The 22,659-nt window shown below is 39.7% G+C and overlaps 1 protein-coding gene across 1 annotated transcript in view; it reads right to left on the reverse strand.

Moving 5' to 3' along the window:
• Positions 1-6,585: 6,585 nt before the first annotated feature.
• AGPAT5 (1-acylglycerol-3-phosphate O-acyltransferase 5) overlaps positions 6,586-22,659 on the reverse strand; it is a 69,390-nt gene continuing 53,316 nt past the window's right edge. Inside the window, exons 7-8 of the mRNA XM_005426388.1 lie at positions 10,777-10,900; positions 6,586-9,107 (exon numbers count right to left, since the gene is read on the reverse strand). Of these exons, the coding sequence (XP_005426445.1) occupies positions 8,882-9,107; positions 10,777-10,900 (350 nt within the window). The 3' untranslated portion in view covers positions 6,586-8,881. The remainder of the gene's footprint in view (positions 9,108-10,776; positions 10,901-22,659) is intronic.

Raw genomic sequence — 22,659 nt, forward strand, 5'->3', positions numbered from 1 at the left:
TTGCTAACATGTAGTACTGGCATACTGTATGACTGAAGAGCTGTGTGCTGTAGGGTACTCTTCATGACAGGAATCGCTTCTCTTTTCAATTAAAACCTGCATTCTTTCCTTCAGCCTCAAGTCTCATGTTTCTAATGCATTTCACAATCAAATTGTCAAAATTCTTTGAGGCAGAAGTTAGTAATATCAGCCAGCCAGTTTCGTTACAGCAACACTGACCCCACCTGGGTGGCAGGACTGATTCCAAGCACTTGAGACACATCAGTGCTGGATGATAAAGGTACATTCAGGAACAGTGTTAGAAACTGATACCCAGTGAAAAAAACACAGTATTTGCTTACACGAGGAAACAAAACACTTAGATATTCTGCACAGCACTTAGCTACTCTCTGCTTCAGCCCTTTGGTTTAGTTAAACCTCATTTTTATAGCCAATCTTCCTAGGCATATTACTGGGTTTGGCTCAAGTAGCCAAACTTCATTACATGGAAAGCAAATCTGAGATATGTGCAGCCATAAAATGGATTCACTGAAGACATCAAGTTAAAAACAAAGACTGATCCAAACCACAACCAATCCCACATCGATCCTTGAGTCCAAATTTTCTCAGAGTTTGAGGGAGGGAAAGATGCAAGCTACATGGATGGCTGATAGTGCAACCCAAGTTTTGGACTGCCCAATGCATGTTGCCTTTTCAATCCTGGGATTATTTATCATTTATATATATATATATATTTATTATTTCTTACTTTTGCCCAATTAGCAAATATTTAGCCACACTTTGCTTGCCAGGTGTGTGGTGAAGGCCGTGTTTTCTTCAAAGTTTCAGCCAAAATAGTTCACGTTTCTGAGAGCACCTTCTTTTCTTAACCTAATCATGGCCAGATTGAAGCCAAACAAAAACCCACTTTCCCCTCCCAGTACTCTGGAAATCCTTGAAAAGCAGTGGTGCTTTTTTTCTTATTGGAAGAGGGACTTGGAACTGGACAAAATTTAACCTTGCTGTTGAGATGGACTTTTTATACTCTCAGTGAAAATTTGGCCAATTCATAGAGATTTGGATAAAACCCAAGCCAGCTGCAGTTCACATGTGCTTGCCAGAGGCCAGCCAGAGATTGCAGGATTTGTTCTTTAGTGAGTTCATGAGCATGGGACATGCTCCAGGACTTGGAGTGGGACTTCCCTAGAACTTTCAATTCCTAACTGCTTCAAGCCAAAGCAGCTTTAAATACAGATACTTGAAAGTGCAGATTTTCAGGTTGGTTTTTTTAACTGTTTGTTTCCAGTCTACATGAAGGACATCAGTGGAACTACATTCAGTGGAGGTAAGACATGCAAGAGGGGATAATTTGGAAAAGTAGACTTGGAACAGACAAAGGGAATCCTGGCAGAGAACTGGAGGAACCTGAAGTCTGTGAACACTGAGGTGGGAATCAGGAGAGGAGACTAAAGCACAACAAAGCATGGAGGCAACTGGAAAGTGGTGTGTGGGAAAAGGATGTGAAGGATTTCACTTTGGCCTCTTTGCATGTTATTCTGAGCTCTTTTAAGAACACTTGAGCTCACTCAGATGGTCTTCCCACCCATTACTGACTCCTTAGTAAATAAACCTGGCTATGAAGACAGAATCATGCATTTCTTTCTGATACTGTCATGGTGAATATTATAAAAAAGTGCCAAAACTTCACAAAATAAAGCATTTGTTGAACACCTCTAGAATGCAAGGAAGAGCACTGCCATCATATTACAAACGGAAAACCACAGCCTAGAAGTATTTCTGATTATTCAATCCAAGAAGTGCATTGTACCAGGTATAGTGATGTGTAGATGTTCTTTATGTGTTGCCTTCTCCAGCAGCTGCAAGTCCTAAATTCTTCTGCAAACTAATTTAATGTAGGTCAGGCACCTAAGGAACAAGGGAAGCTTATAACTGCATGTGGAAAGATTCGACCTGAGCTGAGAAAGAAGAGAGGGATGAGAACCTGCAGCCTGGCAGACCTTTATTCCATTATTCTGTGGCATCATTTGATCCCAAAATTGCTCCAAACTTGGAGGGTTCAGGACTACTCCTTCCTTTCCAGGATGTCATATAATTTGTAGAGGACTTTTTTTTCTTAAACTTCAAATTTGTTATACTATTGAAAAGGGAATATGAAGTCTCTGTTTACTTCAGCTGAGCCTGGTGTGGCATGTGCTGTAATGCCTGTGGTGTTTCCAGTGCCCACCCTTGTGCTGAGACTCACTCTTCAAACAGGCACGTACTTGTCTCACTGTGGCTGCAGCTCCGTGTTGGCCTGAGTTCCCATTCCTGGCTTCTGCAGGGCTAACTGATGGGCTGCCCGGGCTGTATTGCAGTGCCCCATCCTTGGTGATGGGACATGTCCCAGTTCACACCTCTGCTTTCATACGTGTTTGTGCCGCCAAGAATGATTGTTAGTTTTAAACAGGCTCTGAAAGCAGCAGCCAGCATTCCAAAGGGATACACAGGATGAGTTAGTGACAGCAGCCACTTGGCATTTCCAACCCTGCAGTGCAAAAGGGGATGTGTTCTAAGAGAGACTTCTTGAATCTCTTGTGATTTTGTCAGGAATACAATTGAAAGTATCAGGATACGTACGCACAATCTCTTATTACTGTTTAAACTTAGAAAACAATACCATATCCTGTGCCAACAGAACTACTATTATTTGTCAGCTCTTTGGAATACCTTTCCTTTTCTGGACAACAAAATCACCATTTCTCCAGCTTCCAGAGAACTTCTATTTCTCTGTCTTTAAACAGCTCTGTGAACCAGGTTATTCACCTATGACTACAACCATGTCCTAGCTACAAGTGTGGGATTCTCGAAAGAAGTATTTCTGCATTTTGATTTATCTCCCCTGGCTATAAAAACAGTGTGTGTTTTTAAAGTCTTTTTAACATCTCTTAGTATGTGACCATACTAATGCAATCCTTTGTGATAAACAGGAATTTATTAAAGCATCCTGATGTCAAACCAACTTTTTTTATACCTCGTGAGACAAAAAGTGAAGACTTCATAGTTTATAGAAGCCAAAAAATACTCATAGATTATACAGATTAAAAATTTTATAGCCTGTTTATCATGAAAGACTTTAAAAGGCTTGGGTGCAAACTAGCATAAAGACAATGCCATTTTCTGGATCTATAGTGTTTCTGCTAAAAGTGCAATAGGACACTATAGGAGATGCAAATGCCTGCTAAACCGTGACAGCCTTAAGCAGTGACTGTAATGCATACAGCATGAAAAGCAATTTAACTTAATACCTCCAGTTCAGGTTTCAGCCTTGAGAAATCTGCATGTTCTTCTATTTGTGCTTAATGATGTTGTACAGCATTTGATACTTTCTGGGATCATTACAGTGTCAACTCTCCCATCTTGGCCAACTGGAAATTAAATTCTGTTTTCCTTGTAGTCCCAACTGGATGAAATAGTTGCAGAGCTGAATAAAGCCAGGGTCTGGTTATATCCAGAAATTCAAAACTGCTTTGGCAATTTCAGCCTTTGTGAGTGTCCCTGAAGAAGACGGGGGAGGAGGGTCTTGGTGTGGAGCGTGGGACCCAACAAGTGTAGTGGTGACAAGATCTGCTGGTGCCCATGGTGCACTGGACTCACTCCTAACATGGAAAGGCACTTCAAAAATATGGCACTTTAGGGTGGAACCCTTCCCCTATTCCTTTCTCTGTAACCTCTGCCTGCAGACTGGTGTGAGCCATGGACCATCTCTGGTTCCACCTTGTTCCTAGGGCAGTTCAGAAATGCCCTAGGACCAAAGCTGAGTGCAGACATCCATGTACCCAGCCAATGCCTTTGGCATCAGGCAGTCATGCTGGTCTTATAAATCTTCAAATCTTTTCCAACCTAGCCAGATGAAAAGCAGCACTGGGAACTCCCTGAGGGCATGGAATGGTGGGAAAAGTAAAATATCTCTGGTCTTTCTCAGGCCAGGAGTTGTTGAGGCTGTATCTCCTATTTCGCATCCCAGTGACTGGGCTTTGATGCCCTAAAGTAGGCATAACTCTGCAACTCATTGCTCATCCGTGCTTCAAAGCAGCAATGAAGCCCAGCCCACCCTACAGAGAGAACACCACATCCTGGATGCTTTGCCAACAAGCCAAGTGGGTTTTAGGACCTATCACTCTGAAACTGGTTGTTCTGGCAGCCCATGGTGATACCTCTCACAGGCTGTGATGGTGGGACTGGGATCTGAGGCCCTGTTTTCTGCAGAGGTTTTGTGGGGAGCCCAGCAGTTCTGACGAGCAGCTCTGTCACTGCACAGCCAGAAAACTGGCAGCAACTTCTGCCCCTGAACATCTGCATCCTCTCTAGGTTCTCTGGGCCTGTCAGGCAAACAGGTTGAAATGGCTCTGGTTCGAATTAGTCACACAGGGAATACAAACAAAGGCATCAAAATGTCCTTCGAAAACAGAGTTCCCACAGAAGATAAAAGGCTATGGAATAGTTTGTACAAGCCTAACTAATGGAGCTTTCACATCACAAATATGACCCAGGAACAAGTCACTGTTTTTCAGGGCATTGCCTGGCCTTTGCTTTTACTCAAAGCCAAGCCAAGTGCCAGTCAGTGAAGGAGCGGGCTCTGGCACAGGCAGGAGGGAGGGAGATCCATCTCAGATGTCCAGTATAGACTTCACAGAGTAGTTTGGTTGGAAGGGACCTTAAAGACCATCTAGTCCCAAGCCACCTGCCACGGGCAGGGACATGTTCCACTAGCCCAAGTGGCTCAGAGCTCAACAGCCCTCTTTCAACAGCAACATCTCCTTCCAGCCCAACAGCAACAGACCCCTGCCTTTCCACTGGCATCTGCCCACCACATGCCAGTCCTCTAAAGGACAACATATTAGAAGGACGTGGGTGGCAGTGGTCAGTCAGTAGTTTATCAGGCTGAAAACAAATAGGGAAATTCTTCAGTTCCAGAAGAATGAAGGAAACCCAAGATTTGCATCAGTCTGAAAAGTATTGAAGGACTCATTAGAAAAAAGGGACTGCAGTCAGCCCAGAGTAAGGCTGCAGATCTGGGACTGAAACTGGACAGGTGGGAGAAATATTCACCATGCTGACAAGGAAACTGGTCCTCACACAGGAAACAAATTTTCCCTGGAATCAGTCAGATGTGGTCATGCCTGACTAGAGCTGATGTTTCTAATATTAGTTTCAGATTATTGTTGCTTTTCCTTCTCTGAACATGCTGTGTTTTGCTTGTGTGACTTTTGCTATTATACAAACTAAAGTAACAATTTCTTCTTTTGTCTTATGCTCAGCAAATTGGGCAGCACACGTCACTGGGACCACAGAGCTCCAAACTGATGAGACAGGCATGAAAATGACAACAATTGTGTTTGCTCCAAGCCCAGCCACCAGAGCCACTGTGCTAAAAAGTGACCTAGAATTGCAGGTTAGGACCAAACCCTGGTTCCCATATTTAGAATGGAAAAGCATTTATAAAGCAGGTGCCAAGATCTTAAACCTGTTAGCTGGTTTTCTATTGCATATTTGAAATTTCTGTCATTAAATGTTTTTTTATTTGGAGGTGGGCATGGGAAAAGTATCTTTTTTCACTTTTAACACTAAGCCAAAAATCCCAAACCTTCTCATGGTCCTCTTCATTATCCAAACACAAAATAGTTACCTCTCTCTCCCTTGAAGTAAGTATAAACATTCTCTGCAAGCTAAAATGCCAAAACAATCAGGGCCAACTTTTAAGTACTAAAAGAAGTTTTACAGGTATGCTACATTTGACTGAAAGGAGAAAAAACAAGTATTACAGCAAAATGCTTCAGAGGAGTTAGCAAAGGACTGCATCTGGGTGGAGCCCTCGTGTCCTCCCTCAGTCATTTCTTCACTCCAGTATCATGCAATGTTGTCACTTAACTTTTTGTGCTCTCCATCACATAAGCTAATGCTTGCTCAGCCCAATTCCTTCCCCATAAGTAAACACAAGGATGCCATTGTAGAACTAACATTTAGTGGTCTTGCAAGTTTTACACACAGCTTGTGCATATGAACAGAGTGGTACTTGTGGGAAGGAAACAGCTCTTATCAGAGCCACTGATACAGCTAGCAAAGGCAGTTTTTGAACATAAAGGTCCTTCTGAGATTTAACACATCACTACAACTTTGGTGGCATTGCTACCAAGATATGCTTCAGGTATTTGTTTGCAGTACTTCTTCCCTGCCCCTGGGTCTGTCCACCCTCTGCCAGTGCTGTCAGGCCAGGGCCTGTTGCCACTGAGGCCAATTCCTGGGCAGAAGCTGGTCCTACACACTAATGAACATCATTAATGAGCAGCAAATGGTGCACGTGCTCAAGGGCAAAAAGCTATTGCCACTCGACTGACCTGGTGGTGTGTTGCATTGGAACAAGCACAGATCAATTCCAACACATTTCTGGCTGCATGGGAAAAAAGACAAAGTTGTTTTCTTTCAGTTGACTGCTTCTCACACAAGTCCTTCCATTGGGGACTTAAAACCACACTTGTAGCCTTTGTTTAAACAGCTCCGAATTACAAACATGAAAGTGCAGAAAAAATTGAACAAGCAGACAGGACAGAAAAGTTGAATGAGCATTGGCTCTTCTTATTTTAATGAAGAAATATTTCAAGTTAATATCAGTGCATATTTAGAAATAGCATGTGATACTCCCAATGCCAAATACATCAGCAAATTACAGTTTCAAAACTTTATAAATTAATGGCAAGGAAAAAAAAGATTAACATAGAGAATAAGGTTCAAAATAAACATCCTGTTTGTTTGCTGCACTGTGTCAATTATATTCCTGGTACTTAAACAGCAAGAGAGATCCAATATTTCATGTAATTAGGCTCTCCAAAATAGCAGTTATTTTCCTACAAATGAATTAAGCATTTTGCATTTATTTTTGATGTATAATTAAATGTTATTCTTAGCTGTTACAAAGAAATTTAGCCATGTCAGAATAAAATTTCATTCCATGACTGAAAAAACTCACACTAACATAGGAACGTTGCCTTCTCATTATACCCACTGGTAACAGTCAGCTGAGAATAGGAAGAACTACATGTAAGCACATTTGGCTGTTACATAAAATGGCTTTTTTTTTTTTTTTTGTTTCACAGCCTCATAACAATACTGTTTTTCAACATTGTTCCCAGTCATTGTTTTTAAAATGGTTCATCAACATATCCTGAATCAATCACCGATATAAATAACTCCAGTGACAAAATCCATTATGGAAGGACACAGAACTGCAAACTGAAAGTTGTACTGAATGATTTTAAGGTGGAACTGTAATTCCTCTGTAATACTCTGTTGAAAACAAAAACAAAAACAACCCCACACAGTAAAACCTTTAATTAACTGGCAATGGTGGAATCTGAAAAACTGAGATATAATTTTAAGAGATGTTTAACTCACAATGGACTCTAAAGCAAGACAAATCGTACTGAAGCTAGAAAAAGATGCACATTTAAAGCTTGCAAGTGTGATATAAAAATATTCTCTAGTTTTTTAATTTTGATACAGGAGTCCAATTCCCTAATGGAAGAAGATAAAATACATCTTCTTTCCTACCCCATTGCTGTATATATAGACTGTTCCCTAGAATCAGAAAATGGCTTTCCCCAACAACGTTACCAGCCTTGGGAATCTCAGACTTTCATAGAGTTTGTTGATTTTGCTTTTTAAAGTATATTTTCAAGCAGGTGAAATACTGATAGGATATGCATTTCATTGATTATTATCTACTGTGCAAACCATATATATCAACCCATAATTTCAACCTAAGTGCAGTCTGCATGGCCTAGAATGACTTAAGAATCTAGTGGGATACTACAGCACAGAGATGACTGCCAGCCTATGGAACACCAGGCTAGATCAGGTTAGTGGGAAAGGCACACGCTCCAGATTTACCAGGAACACTTGAAGGTTCCTTGTTACAGTGATTCCGTGCATTTCTCAAACAACAAGGTTTGCTTCCAGAAAATCGTGAGGTAACAGGAAACTTCTGCTTATGGCACATACATGTGGAGGAGGAGTGTGAGCTCAGCTGAATGCTCGAGGTGAGAGGGGTAATGCAGACACAAGGGAGGCTACAAGGGTTCTGGCCAGAAACAAAAACTTCACATTTCCTTACACCGCACACATTCCTTTTATGCACAAATGCGAGGTGCGCAAAATAAGCTGTTTGCTCGGTACCATTTAATGTTTTGCATATGTAAAATAATCACCTAATACTGCAATATAATCAAAAGTCATGCACTAGATAAACAGAGCTTCTTCCCCATGAACAGTAGTTCTCAGGAACATTTTATTCTGCTTCTGATAACATCTCATGATTTGCCAGCTTACACAGTCCCTTTTAAAGAACACAGTATTTAGTGAAAACTGAAGAGTAAAGAAAAAAAAAGGAAAATTTTGATTTTAGTTGCGATACAGCTGGGATAGATGCAACTGAGCTGCTATAATGCACCAAAGAGTAACAAAAATTCAACATGAATATCAGAAGAATAAATATATACCCTAAATTAATCTCTGTAAATACATTCACAGGTCCACATAAGACACCCTTATGCATAACTCATACTTTTTCAAATCTGCAGAGAGATAGATGTTAGTTCATGGGGAAAGCAATTTATCATATGACTCGGTTTATCTGTCATTATTCCAGCAAAAATCAGTAGCAAATTTGAAAATCTACATTTATTTTCCCCAGACCAACCACACAGAGGCTTAAGTCACAAAATCTATTATTTCCAATATTCGATCAATAAGGCTTTATTTACACTTTTTTTCTATAAAGTCAGGAAAAAATTTGGTGTAATGTGCAAGAAAAGACTGCACATTTCACTGATTGGAGACTAACATCTGCTTATGGTTTAATGCTAACCCACAGGCAGCCAATTAAAGTTCCATATATCCATGTTTTTACATATAGTTTCCTTCCTGATTCTGTCAGAAGCATACTAGCAGTCAGGCCACCTAAAAACAGCAAAGATGGCAAAGTTTTCTTGAGGCTTAGTTTGGAATGAACACTTTTCCCAGGGAACTTATTTCTTCTTTTAGAATCCTTTGCATCATAAAATTCTATTAGTAACCTATAAGCAGAGAAAAAGGAGATGGTCAGACAGTAAGACATATTAAGCAAACTTACTTTCATCCAGTAACTGCTTCCAACCAAACAGTTTTAGTAAATTATCTCATAATATGTATCAGCTCCTCTGTAACAAGTTTGACCAATGAGTACACCTTACAAATATGATGCATGTCAAAATACTCAACCTGAACCCTTGGAAGCATTAAGGCCATATTTTTCTTGTGGACCAACTGCAACAGTGAATATAAAAGTTGACAAGAATTGATTTCATTCAGCATTTAGCAAAAAAGTCCAGAGTACTGTACAATATTGTATGACAAAACAATACACTGAGCACCAAAGGAGGAGGAAGAAGAAGTATCTGCATAAAATAAATTAATAAATAATAAGGACACCCAATACACTGAATATATTGGACGCTAAACATGCAAGAGTAAGATGCTGCATTACTGGCTTAGTAGTAACCTTTTTCCTCCTAGTTTTAAAAAACAGTAATAAATGGGTCTGGAAATTCTGAGGTTTTGTTTTAACTATCTCTAAATTTGCCTGACAGACTATTTGGTCCCAGGAAAGATGTTCCAGTGAACAGGACCTTACAATGACACATGGATGATTCCGTTTTGTTCACTTTCACTAGATAACTAAAGGGACAGACATTGGACAGCCTTTTATTTTATGTATCAGCTCCTTGTCTATTTAAATTAAATTCAGAGTTTCTATTTTTCAAAAGTAGTGATCCTAAATGTCTAAGACATTTTAGTAACAATGTCATGTTTACAGATAGTCATGTTAACTTCTATATGAATTCAAAGTTCTCAGGAGAAATGAATTCATTTTTTACTTCCATGGAGTGTGAGACTGGCAGAACAATATTAAAGAACGAGGGAAATTTCTGTCTCACTCAAAGTATTCAGGCTTTTAGAAAGTAAACAGATTCACTTCCCTTAAGCAAGACTTCAGATCTGGCAAATTAAACCATCATCTCTCAAAGAATACTTATATCCTACATTTAGACACTAAGTCCTTCTGGAGAACAAGGTCCCCCAGGATCTGCTGCATATACTCACTAGTGACCTTATCTGGAGATGCTGGAGGAAGCCAGGCACTTAACTTCTGCCACAATTCAAAAATGGACAAATGAAACTTCTACTTCACCTTGTTTCCCCAGTGAAGGTAGGAATTTTGGGGTTAACTGTGTTTTTATCCAGTCGCTGTCTGGATGAAAGATTTGTAAACAATTTTGGCAGAAGAGATTAGATCAAAACCTGCCCCTCTATCACTCCAACTTAACACTGATTACAAGGACAGAATCACACTGCTTTTTCTTGCTTGCCTACCACAGGCATCTTACATTCCTGCACAGGACTTAACTACGAGAAGATGAATGGAGAGTATTCAGATGAATGAGTCTTGCCTGGAACATGGACTCACACTTCTTCAATCTAAAGAAGGACAAAATCTGAGGAATCCCAACCTCCTGAGCAAAAGGTTTAACCACAAGGTCATATTATATTGTATTATAATACATTAACAGGAGTACCAACATCACTCCTTTTCAGAGAGCCCTATAGCAGGCACCACTTGGAACACAGAAATCATGGGTATATTTATTAATATAAAAGCAATAAGACAGAGTCTTGAAACAGAAAGTTCTATGTATTTCTACTCACTTATCCTTTATTTCAAAACGCTCATGAAGCCACCTTCTCATATACATCTGCTCTTCTGGAATGTCCTTCAGATCAATTCGGTCAATGAAAATATGAACTCTTGGGCATTCCTTACAAAGAAACTCTAAGAAGAGAGCAAAACAACATAACTGAGTTACAAAAACACTGAGTTATAAATACACCAAAAAAAATCTGACTGTAAGTGCCTTGGAAGCCTAACTTCAGTGCTCAAAAACCTTCCCTCCTTATGTTTGGATCCTGAGCACTTCACTGAACTTAGAAACCATCTGGACTCACACTTGAAATAGTGGGCCACTATTATGTACAACATGGAGGAATTGTCCAAATATGCACCTTGTTAACTGTAAAAGGCTGTGCTTGAAAATATTACCCTCTACTTTAGCAGCAATCTACTCACTCAATAGTGTCGGATGCAGTAACTTTGATGCCATAAATCCTGCAATTTTCTTTAAAGTTAGTAATCCTCCTTGCTTGTTTAAAATCTAAATTTTGTTTGCTGCTGAATGACAAAATTGGAACTATAGTGATTTCCCAAAGCATCTCCAAGAGAAAATATGCTTCACTTTAAGCAATAACCTGTAATTAAAAAGTGTAATAGGATAAAAGACTTAGAACAAAATGCTGCTTTCTATTTTGTATCCCTTTTTTTTTTTTTTTTCTGTCTCACAGAGCTTGAGACAGCCCTATTGCAAACTGCCTCCCCCCTGCTCCCAAATGCCATTTCCTCAATTTATCCCTAGACAAACTTACCAAGCAAGCATTAAGGACAAACAAAACTGCATTACTCAAATGGCCTTGTGGGATTTCTTACAACTAACAAGTGGTAAAAATACTGGGCATGATTACTGTAATAAACTGCATGTTGTAAATGTGAAATCCTGCACAGTGTGTATTGGTAACCATTCACATTTATCAGTAGCAAGGAGTATGGCAGTAACCACAGTATCCCTGGACAGAGATTTGCATGATGTGAGGATAGAAGTCCTCAGAAATTTGGATAGTAATCCTATTTTGAAAAGAGACCAGAAGTGCCTTCCTACAATACATACAGGCAACAAATGTAACACAGACTGGGTGGTCCCTTTAAGTTGTTGACATTTTTCGGACAGCAGTGCAGATGCACAGAAGACTTTGACCCGTAACTGTAAGGGGTATCTGGAGGAATGAATCTGCAAATAAATTGTTACAGCATGTACATCTTTATTGTTGTCTGCCAAAGCAGATATCTCCCGTTTGTTTTTCATCTTTACAGGATTATTGATTTGTAAGGACTCTGCTGTAAAAACAGTCCTTATCACATACTAGAAATTGCTTTAAGGAATTTTAAAAGCCTGTTCATGCAAATGTGTGTGTGTACTTGCAGAGGGGGAGGGAAGGAGAAGAGATAAAGAGATCCCTAAGGTCTTGAGGTGCTTGGATGCAGAAATCTGTAAGGTGCTGTGTGGTTGTGTCCGGATGTCATGCACAGAGCCCACAGCGTAAAGGGAGAACACGGCCCCGCAGCATCAGCTGGGGAGCTGGATGAGGGCTCCATCCAGGCACGAGTCTATCTCTTGGCCATGGAGCAGCAAACACAGCTCTTGCCAAGAGGCTTCTGGTAGAACCTTCTCCTAGCTATTAGATGGCAGTTAAGTATATAAGATGGCAAGTTAAGGACCTGGAGTCTGGAATGATGGTACATGTAGACATTTCCTTCAGATTTATGTGCAGTGCTTTTACTAACCACAAAGAAATCGATATTGTCTAAAAGAAATTTTTTTCTCTTGCTTTAATGTGAAGAAGGGATTTTGCAGGACTGTTTCTCTAAAGATACTATCCAGGCCACTACATGAAGGTCAGTGACTATATGGCCACCTAAAAGCATTCTATTAATATCTTAAAATGACAGATGTATTATCAATGTCTTAAATGCTTATAATGTTCATGATGTACAAATCCTCTTTTGAGTGGCATTACCTATTAAGTGGAACATTCTAACCATATGCAAAACTATCTAGAAAACAAATGCTTGGAAGCCAGATGATCTGGTCTTTTCAGAAAAAGTAATAGGCTCCTATATAAAGCATCTATGGTATGCATATTCAGTTAGAGCTGAAGATTGAGCTTCAAAAGATACTGAAAACATTCTGTGCATTGTATAGTGTATGTTTCTTTTGCTTCATAGCACATGGGCTGTTCTGCATAGGAACAAATAAGTCCTTACTGATGTTACTTATAACTGTTATAAATTATTAAGGAAAATGATAAACCAATCAAAACTCAAGACATAAGTATTTAAAAAGGAACATCTTCCCCCACCAAAGCTGAAGTGCAGCAATTCTATAATTCTACTTAGAGAACAAAATCCCCTCCTCAAATACCTGAGTGTTGCTGCTGGCTTTCCCCCTCCAGCCCAAGTTCCAGTGCAAGCTGATTCTTACCAGTTCCCACCCTGGTCTTCTTCAACCACTCTAAATTGAATCCCCATATGTGAAGGTCCTAAACTTTGTCACTATTTCCCACCTTTTATGAATCCCACTGCTTTTTCCAACAACTTCACCTTCCCTTTTGAGTTTGACTTAGTTCAGCCTCACTCAGGGCTGTGTGATCTGTTACTTCAGGTGCTACCCTGGGGAAGGTCATGATTCCCACACATTGATTCAAAGTCCTTTTATCCAAAGCCTGGGTATTCAGGACATCTGCAGATGACACTGTAATGCATGCAGTCAGCCAAGTCAGGTAATCTGACTAGTCTTTAAGTATCCAATTCATGTCAGTGTTTAATGCAACTAACCAATCCACAGTGTTACAGCAATCACATAAGAACACCATTGGATAAGGACAACATATTGGAGGTTGATTGTGAGAAGAAACAGCTGGATTTTATCACCACAACCTCCAAAAGTTTGCGGTGGTCCCATGACCCTTAATTTCACATTAGCTTAATTCCCAAAAGACTTATGTAATTAAGCTAAGAAACAAAATCTTATTGAAGCAATTTATTATGCACAAATTACATCCAACTTCAGGGACACTAGCCCTTAAGGCCAACATCTGACAGGCTTTTCAGATTCCTAAACTTGCCAGAATTTGTTATAATTAACAGCAGGAACAAGCAAGCCTGAACTTTCCTTCAAGAGACAAAACAGAAATGCAAATCATACGTTACAAGCATACATTATGTTGGGGATAGCATTCGTCAAGAACCGTGTACAATTTGGGTTAAATGAACACTAAGAACTTTTGTGTGGGAGCCAAATGGACTGGCTTTCGTGTGGGACATAATTTCCTAATAAAACTTTCTATCTGGCTAAATAACAGATACAAGCACAGAATGTTTATAATGCTTCTAGTGACCAAGCACAGCAGAAGGAAGGAATTGAAAATTGTAATAAAGTGGATTAAGCATTTTTTTGTTATTGAGCTGTGACATTGCACTGTATCCCTCCTTCGGTGAGACAGGATTCGCACTAACACAAGGCTTCAGAGGGAGGACCACTGCGGCACTGGGATTAACAAATGAGGTGCAACAGACTACAGGAAAGAAATTGAATCCAAGGAATTTTTAATTGTAAACCAATATTTGGGGCTCCTGCAAAATTCTACCAGTTCTCAACTGCTCACCTTCAAAAGCCAATTAATTCTCTTTGGAATTACTAGCATTACCAGGGAAACTGAGGAAGGAGAGAAGCTCCGAAGCACGGATTTTTCTGTAACTGAGAAGGGACAAACAACTGGCCTCAGACTACCTTCCCCTTCTGAACCACATAAATTCATTCCACCACTCCAAATTATTTGCCTTGTCCCTTAAGAAAGTTGTGACAGCAGTGTTACACTTAAACAGATATTCAAGTTTTCAATTACTAATGAAGTCTATTTTTATATGCACTTTAAATATGACAGCAATAAGGTAGCTCAGATTTCAACCTCCTACACCGACTCTTCCACTGCAATGTAATTGTTGCCAAAGTCCTTCAAAATTAAGAACGGACAAACTGAGGCCTTCTGTCCACTTTGAGAGCCCTCAAATCTCTCTGTTTTAATAGATTTCAGTAATATTTGTGATAAACTGATAGTGATATCACAGGAAAATGAAATCTGAATAATGTATATTTATTCTAAATAACTAGCATTTCAAATGTGTAAAAATACATCTCTTCAGTAAGAGAACACTGTGTGTTGTGGTTTGTATAGTTTTACAGGCAAAACCAGCAAAGGCATTCCTCTAAACTGTAGATTCTTTCTCCACTTCTTAAACTTGCATTAGTCTGGACTTCAGCATTCAGCTACCAAAGCAGTTTGTAAACTATGTCCTCTTCAAAGAAAGAAATCCCATCTCTCCACTTCCATTTACTTTGTACACCAAATTAACAATCAAACAGCAAAACAAACATAAATTTAAGTGCTGCGTTGTTTCTCAGCTTCATGCTTTCCATCATCCCAAGCTGAGCTGACAGGAAACTATTTCATGACTTGCTCTAACAAAATAAAGCAGCAGTAGAGCAAAGCAGCACTAGACAGGAAAGCAAACATCCCGGGCCAGCGGAGCTTGGTCGCAGGAGTGGCCCTGGGCAGCAGTGGAGGAGCAGCACCTGCGAGTACCTGTGAGTAGTGAGGATGCAGGAAGTGTGGAGGGGATGCTGTGCAGCCCAGACTGAAGCTCACAGCCAGGAAACAAGCCTGCACTTGAGGAATAGAGCTCTCAGGAATGCTGCCAGTACCTTGTGCAAGGACTTACATGCACACAGAGATCAGTGAGCCCCTGCATGCACAAGGGGCACAGTGTATGGAGGGTAAAGCTCAGGAAAAAAAAAAAACCAAAACATCCATGGATGTTTTTAAGTGGGAAATGGGATGCACCTGCATCATTATGAGGCCAAGGTGCTGGCCACGAAAACTGAAAAATCAGAGTCTGTTTCTGCTGGCAGTTGGGCAAGACTGAAAGTCAGAAAAAGCAACCTGTTCAGATGGTTGTAACATGAGGTGGATGTAGCCAAATTCACTGTGGGGGCAGATTCAGAAGTTCCTCTGTACCAACGTGAGGAGCATAAATATGAGGTCATTACAAGAATTACTGGCACCTAGAGATCACTCCTTCCTGTAACACAGGCATCCTGGTGGGCTTGCAGGAGTGGGCAATGTCAGCAGGCTACCAGGAATGACAGAAGAGGATGTACAAGTGAGGGTAGGGTGCTGTGCATGAAAGATTATATGAAGAGTAATAGCTTTATATAATAAGGGGACAAAAGCACAATAAAGTCCTTGTGGATGGAAAATCCAGATTCTACTAGAATATATATAAGATAAATAATACAATTACTTCCAAGTAAGCTTAATTATAGTGAGCAGAAACTGTGAAAGCAGACTGAGACCTGCAAGTTCAGGAATGATAGCAGGAGGCTGAGATTCCAGCTACCTTTATTGAACTGCATTGATACTTCAGCTGGATAAGCAGGGAGAAAAATCCCAAATAAACCCAAACCAAGATGACCCAACCAATTGGACAAAAACATCAGAGAAGAAAAAAAAAAAATCCTGGAAGAACTAGTAAGTAAGAAAACCCACAAGGAAAGATGCCGTTCCTGGTGTGGTCTTGCTCTGCAACCACAATACAATTAATTTCAGTGCTGTAGAGAAAGAATCCAGCACAGAAATGCAGAATTCTTTGGGGTTGGCCTCTTCTCCCAGGCAACTAGTGACAGGGCAAGGGAAATTGCCTCAAGGCACAACACAGGAAATTCAGGCTGGATGGATATTAGGAAAACCTTCTTCACTGAAAGAGTGGTCATGCATTGGAACAGGCTTGCCCAGGGAAGCGGTGAACTTGTAATCCCTGGAAGTGTTCAAAAAATAAGCAGATATGGCACTTTGTGATAAGGTTTAGAGGGTGTGGGTGCTGTTTGGTTGAAGGTTGAACTTCATGATCTTAGAAGTTTTTTCCAACTTTAATGATTCTATGAATTAAAGGAAGTACACAATGGGAGGGAAGGCAAAGTGTCAAACACCCTAAAATACACAGTCCAAAAGAAGGCAACCTAGAAGCTATTAAAAAACTCACCAAATACCAAACCCCAGAAAAACTTGTAATAGAAGCTTGCATAAAACATGTGTAACACTGCAAAAGGAAAAGTCTGTGTGGGTCTGAAAACCAGCTGTATGACTTTAATGGGAAAATCAAGGAGGCTACCATGATACTCATACCTTCTTCTCCCCTCTGAGAAATGGAAAGCTCGTCCAAATAAGGAAAAAACACAAAATTGCTCATGCCAAATGCAAACATAAACTTAAGAGGACTAAAAATGAACTTGAAAAATGGAAATTTTAACTTTTTTCAGTATATTAAAAGCAATAAATTTGATAAGCCACTGGTAGGACTGCTGGATGACAAAAGTGTGAAGAGCAGCGTTCATGGTCAAGTATAAGCCCATGCAAGAGAAGCTCATATATCTGCTTGCATAATTCTTTCCTGTTGAAAATGTTTGATTCCTACACCCACTGCATTCTTTGTACCAGATCATTCAAAAGAACTAGATCAATAAGTAAACAGACAGAAAATATTAGACTAAATATAAATAAACAAGTCAGATGTCAGGAAATCACCAAGACCAGACAGCATTCATCCAGAAGCTCTCAAATGTGGAATTTAAAAACAAAGATGTGTAACCTATCATCACAAACAGCCACTGTGCCAGAAAAATTGAGAGTTTCCCTTCTACAAACAAGGACTTTAGAGATGATGCTGGGAAATACAGAAATACAGACCAGAGTCTTACATCACTGGGTAAGATAACAGGTCTGTAACAAAATCACTGAGCACACAGATAATCACAGCCTGTTGAAAAAGATTTGGTGGGGATTCTGTAAAGGGAAATCCTGTTGCATCAACTTGCTGGATTTCTACAACAGTGTCAAGGACTAGGTGGATAAAGGGGATTCACTGGTCATGATATTTTTGAATTTTCATAAAGCTTCTGACAGGGTTCCACATTGAAGGGTATTAAAAAAATTAGGCTGCCACAGGATTAGAGGAAATTATGTTTTAAAGACCAAAAGCTGCTTAAAGGAGAGGAAGCAAATGGAAGGCCTTAGGGATGGAAAGGACTTGGCCACTGGGGTCCTCCAGGATCAATGCCAGGATTGGTTTTACTCTGTCTCATGACTGATGAGTTGAAGACGGGAGCAAACTGTGAATGCTCCGGTTTTTCACATCTCTTTCAGAAGACTCTGAGCTCTTCTGGGTAGTCAAATGTTGGCTGAACTACAAAAAGCCCTCAAAGCTGAACAAACAGGGTAAAAATGTGGCAGCCAAGCTTCAGTGTAAACAATCATGGGGAAAAAAAATAAGTGAAACCCTGATGACATGAGGCTTAACTCAGAATTGGTGGTTACAATCTGGGAGTTGCTGACCCTTCCCTAAAATCATCCTCTCAGCAGCAACACCAAATCCCCCAAATAATGGGCAGCTTGAGGAAGGATATCAAGAACAAGGCAAAGAGAGTCACTCTACAGATAAAGATTATGAATCCACATTTTAAATATGGTGTGTAGTTCTGGTCCCTGCATCTGAAGGAGGATGTAGTGGACTCAGAGAAGGCCACAGAAAAGACCAACTAAAACATTTAAGGAGGAAAAGTACCTCCATTACAAAAAAGGAGACATGAAAAAGGCAAATATTCAGTTTGGAGAAGGGAAGCAGAACAAAGGATATGACAGCTCAAAAAATTTTTATATATATATAGCTATACACATATATATATAAGAAATCCTGAAGATGGCAGATAAGAACTATAGATCTACAAATCCTGAAAATTCAAGGGTAAAAAATCACTTGCCTGTATCTTCCTGAAGATGCTGAGATCTAAAGAATCTTAGAAAATGGTATCTATAGTTTTCTACACTGATATTAACAATGGAGAGCAGCACAGTGTCATTGTAAGTTGTCTTGCTCTTCCAAGGTGGTCTCTGACGAAGACCCACAGTACTTGCACATTATAGCTCACTGAAACAATCTTTGAGTGGCTTTAATCTGTTATGCTAACAGATGCAGTCTGGCCTTTGTACTACTCTGTAACAATATGTGAATATTGTATGTTGGCCGAGTCAGCAAGAGGCTTCCTACAAAAGTGTAACAGTTTTGATCAATAGGCTGCCAGGAACAGAACCTGGATCAGGTTAGGCCTATGGATTACATCTAAAGGGTATCCCACCACTGGTAACTAAAAGTGAGCAAATTCAGGAGATATTTGTGTCTTTCCTGGAACATTTTCAAAGTTTCAGAAGTGAAAAAAAAAATTCAAACTATACAATTAAGAAAAAAAGGCAACAAAAATACAAGAAGTGGACCAGTTCAAAACTATGTTCTCTATAGCAAAAAAACAGGATCTGTTAGGAACTATGCCAGTGCTTTTTGTTGTTTGCATTGATGTTTTTGCCTTTCTTTCAGCGTGTTTTGATAACAGGGAACAGCACCACAGAGTAGAAGGAAAGGATTGTGATGCATAAAACCCCCAAAAATAAACACAGACTCTCAAAGCAGCAACATAGTTTTGGCCAAATCTGACGGTGTGAAGAAGTTAAAGTTGTTTTTGTTATCCTCAGGGTTTAGATACACTTTTGCATAAAGATCAGGAGTTCCTTGAGCCTTTGTAAATAAATGGCTGCTTGGGGAGTGGAATGCTTCCTCTCACATGTGCACGAGGTCCAGGGTGCAGGGTAATTTTATGAATCTCCAGTGTAAATACTTTCAAGAGCCTCTTGTGTAGCAGAGGTTTCCTGATGACCATTTGTTTTCAAATCACAAATTCCCAAAGGGAAGCTACAGATGCTTACCTTCAGTAAAAGCTGCTTGGGAATAACTGAGATACACAATAATCTGGTTTACAATCAGAGAACACATGCCTGGGGCTCAGAAGGAGTTGCAGAGGGTCATTATCCCCCACCAAGGGGGTGTGAGCACACAGATACAGTGCTCACAGGTGTCTGTGATTTGGGAAAAGTTAGACACATTAGGCATCCAAGATTGGCTGATGGTGGAGACAGGAAATTGAGTTACAGGAATTCCAAACACAGTTGACCGCTTTGTGTCCTTGTTTTCAGATGGATAAAGAAGCAGAGGTGCTACTCATGCTCAGACTGACCTTCATTTTCTCTGATGAACTACATCAAGGCTTTCAAACACTCCCATAAACTGATGCTGCTCTTTGGTGACATGTTGTTTTTGACCAGAAGTACAATGTTTAATTCTTACAGTATGAAAGGTCTAATCTACATCCTTTCTTTGGTTACTCTAAAACAAATGACATTTACTCTTCAATATTCTTCCATGCAATAGAAGATGACAGCTAGCACAGATCTGAAAAGATTGTTAGTAATTTCATAACTATAAAACTTCCTTTGGACTGTTTCATACTTCTGTTAATGTTTATCAGCTTAATAATTTAGCTTTTTAATTCTTTCCTTGATGGTTACATCTGTAACCATGTGCTTGTTATCTTTCTTTGGACTTGGAGAGACAATGGATGTTAACAAATTTGGGCCACAGTCCAGACAAAGACTGTTTTCTATCGCTCCAGTTTCTTTTCTATAGTCTTGTCTTTTCTATAGTCCCTGTCTAACTGGGTCCTAACAAAAGTACAAGCTTTTGGAAAAGTGTACTTTCCCCGAGGGAAGTTAGGCCAGTCTGACCTCCTCAAATTATACTGATCAAAGTGATGTACAGATTTTCAGAAATGCTCACATATTCATCTACAATGGTCAGATAAATACCATCTGGTTACACTAAAGCCTTCAGGCAGAATAATAAAGATGTAGATGTGTACATAATGCTCTTTCAGGTGCAAGAATGATAACAGTTCCCACGTCCCACGAGACCTGCCTTTTAACACCAGACAAAGCTGGATGTGAACGTTTCGCACACTTATTCAGAAGGGGGGAAAACCAAATTCTCATCCTTTCTTCCCAAACTTATTTCTGCTTTTCACTTGATGACAGTGTAGTAGAACAATATCAACAAATTCAGAAGTTTCTTCTCCTCCTTTTCCCTTCTAAATAGTTCTTCCAGACTTCAGTACTTGGGATGTCCTTCAGCTGTGCTGCAGTGCCCATATGATTATTAGCATCTTATTCTAATGACCACAAATAAATAGTGCCTAGCAGCCTGGTCCTCCCCAGGCAGGACCATGGTGTTCTGGCATTAATGATCTGGACAAGCCATCTTCAGGAGTAGAGAGAGGGGAGAAATCTGTGGGAAATTGCTATTCTTTGGAAAGGCTGCCATGTGCCAGATAAACTTCCACCGGAAATGTACCAAGATCCAAACTTGTAATAAAGGGAATGAACAAATGGTAGGAAAAAAAATCCATCCATTGGTTACAACTGGATGTGAAGCAACAGCAGAAAGCAACATCCCTGTGTAAAGCTAATCTAGTCTTAGTCACTGTCGAGGACTAATCACATCTGATGTCTTCTAAAACAAACTTGCCACTGAAAAGTGCCAAAAAATATTAACATGCATAAGTAGTGACAAAAAGCTCAATACATTTGGAAGTATATACTACAACGATTTGCCTGCTCTAAAATGGCACCATGTTATATCAGGTATGTTTGGTATTCACTGTTCTTATGGTGAAACCTATACTATGCTGTGTTTTAATCCTATTGAGCAAGTCAACAGTATATTTAAGATTGCTGGACTTAAAAAAAAATTTCAAAAATTGAATTTTGCTAAGAAAGACTACTTAGACTAAAAGTTGCATACTACAAAATTTAAAAAGCAATTCACCCTTTCTTCAGATTTTTTCCCGTTCACATTTTGCTAACAATTTCTCAGACAAAGTGTGCTAGTACTCCTCACACTAAAGTCACTAAAAAGTTCTTTTTAATCCGTTTTGTTTACTACTGAACACAACAGCCAAGAGCTGATGATGTCCCAGGTAAGTATGGGTTTTTCCTAAAATGGCACAGGCTCTTCTGAGGAATTGAGATTTATAGAACTGAAAGCAAAATGCATTTCAAGAAACACTGTATCTGTGTGGAATTCAGATTTCATTCACATGGGAAATGTCATAGTATGGGAAATAAAGTCCTCAAGTAAAGTTGTGTTTATCAGAAGTTTGTTTTCCATGCAATAAATTTCCATCAGTGTTGCTGGATTGAAAAAGACATGTCAACCTTATCTTTTAAAAATTACCAGGATTGCACTGCCATTTTATTCCGATGAGAATGAAAAACAAAATTCTCAACCAGCCCTGACACAAATATGAAATGTTCATATGAAATAAGATGTCCTTTTCATGTGTGCATAACTCAATTTAGCACTGTGAAAGAGAAATAATGCTAAAAAATGTCACATGCATAAGTATGCCTAATTCATTTCTTGCTATGTTCCTGACAGACCAGTTGCTGGACTTCTGCATAACAAATGGTGAAATGATCTTGATCTCTTACAACAGAAATTGTTTTTCTGTCACTTTGTGTCTGGAGAGCCCAAAAGAATGACAACTATGTTCCACCCTGTAATTCATAAAGTGTTCTTAATCTACATAATTTATATTGTATGAAATACATGTGACTGCCACAATAGCATGGAATGTGATGTTGATCTATCATGGATCTATCATTTATCTGCTCTATAAGGGGTAACAGCTGGTTGGCTGCACTTCATTCTGTATTACTGCCTTATTTTTACCCCAAGGCTGAGCCACTAATTACCTCAGCCCTACCAGTAAGCCTGGCTGAAAGATATGCCTGAACTGCTGCCATGGAGGCTCCAAAAGGCTGGATGTGGACTGGCCACCCCAAAGCATCCGATTCCTGCTTCACACCAGGGAAATTCAGCTTGTTGGTTCCCCTTCCATAATTATATCATGCTTCATGCAAACCATA

The sequence above is a fragment of the Geospiza fortis genome, unplaced genomic scaffold, assembly GCF_000277835.1.
Source record: "Geospiza fortis unplaced genomic scaffold, GeoFor_1.0 scaffold56, whole genome shotgun sequence".
Classification (NCBI taxonomy): Eukaryota; Metazoa; Chordata; class Aves; order Passeriformes; family Thraupidae; genus Geospiza; species Geospiza fortis.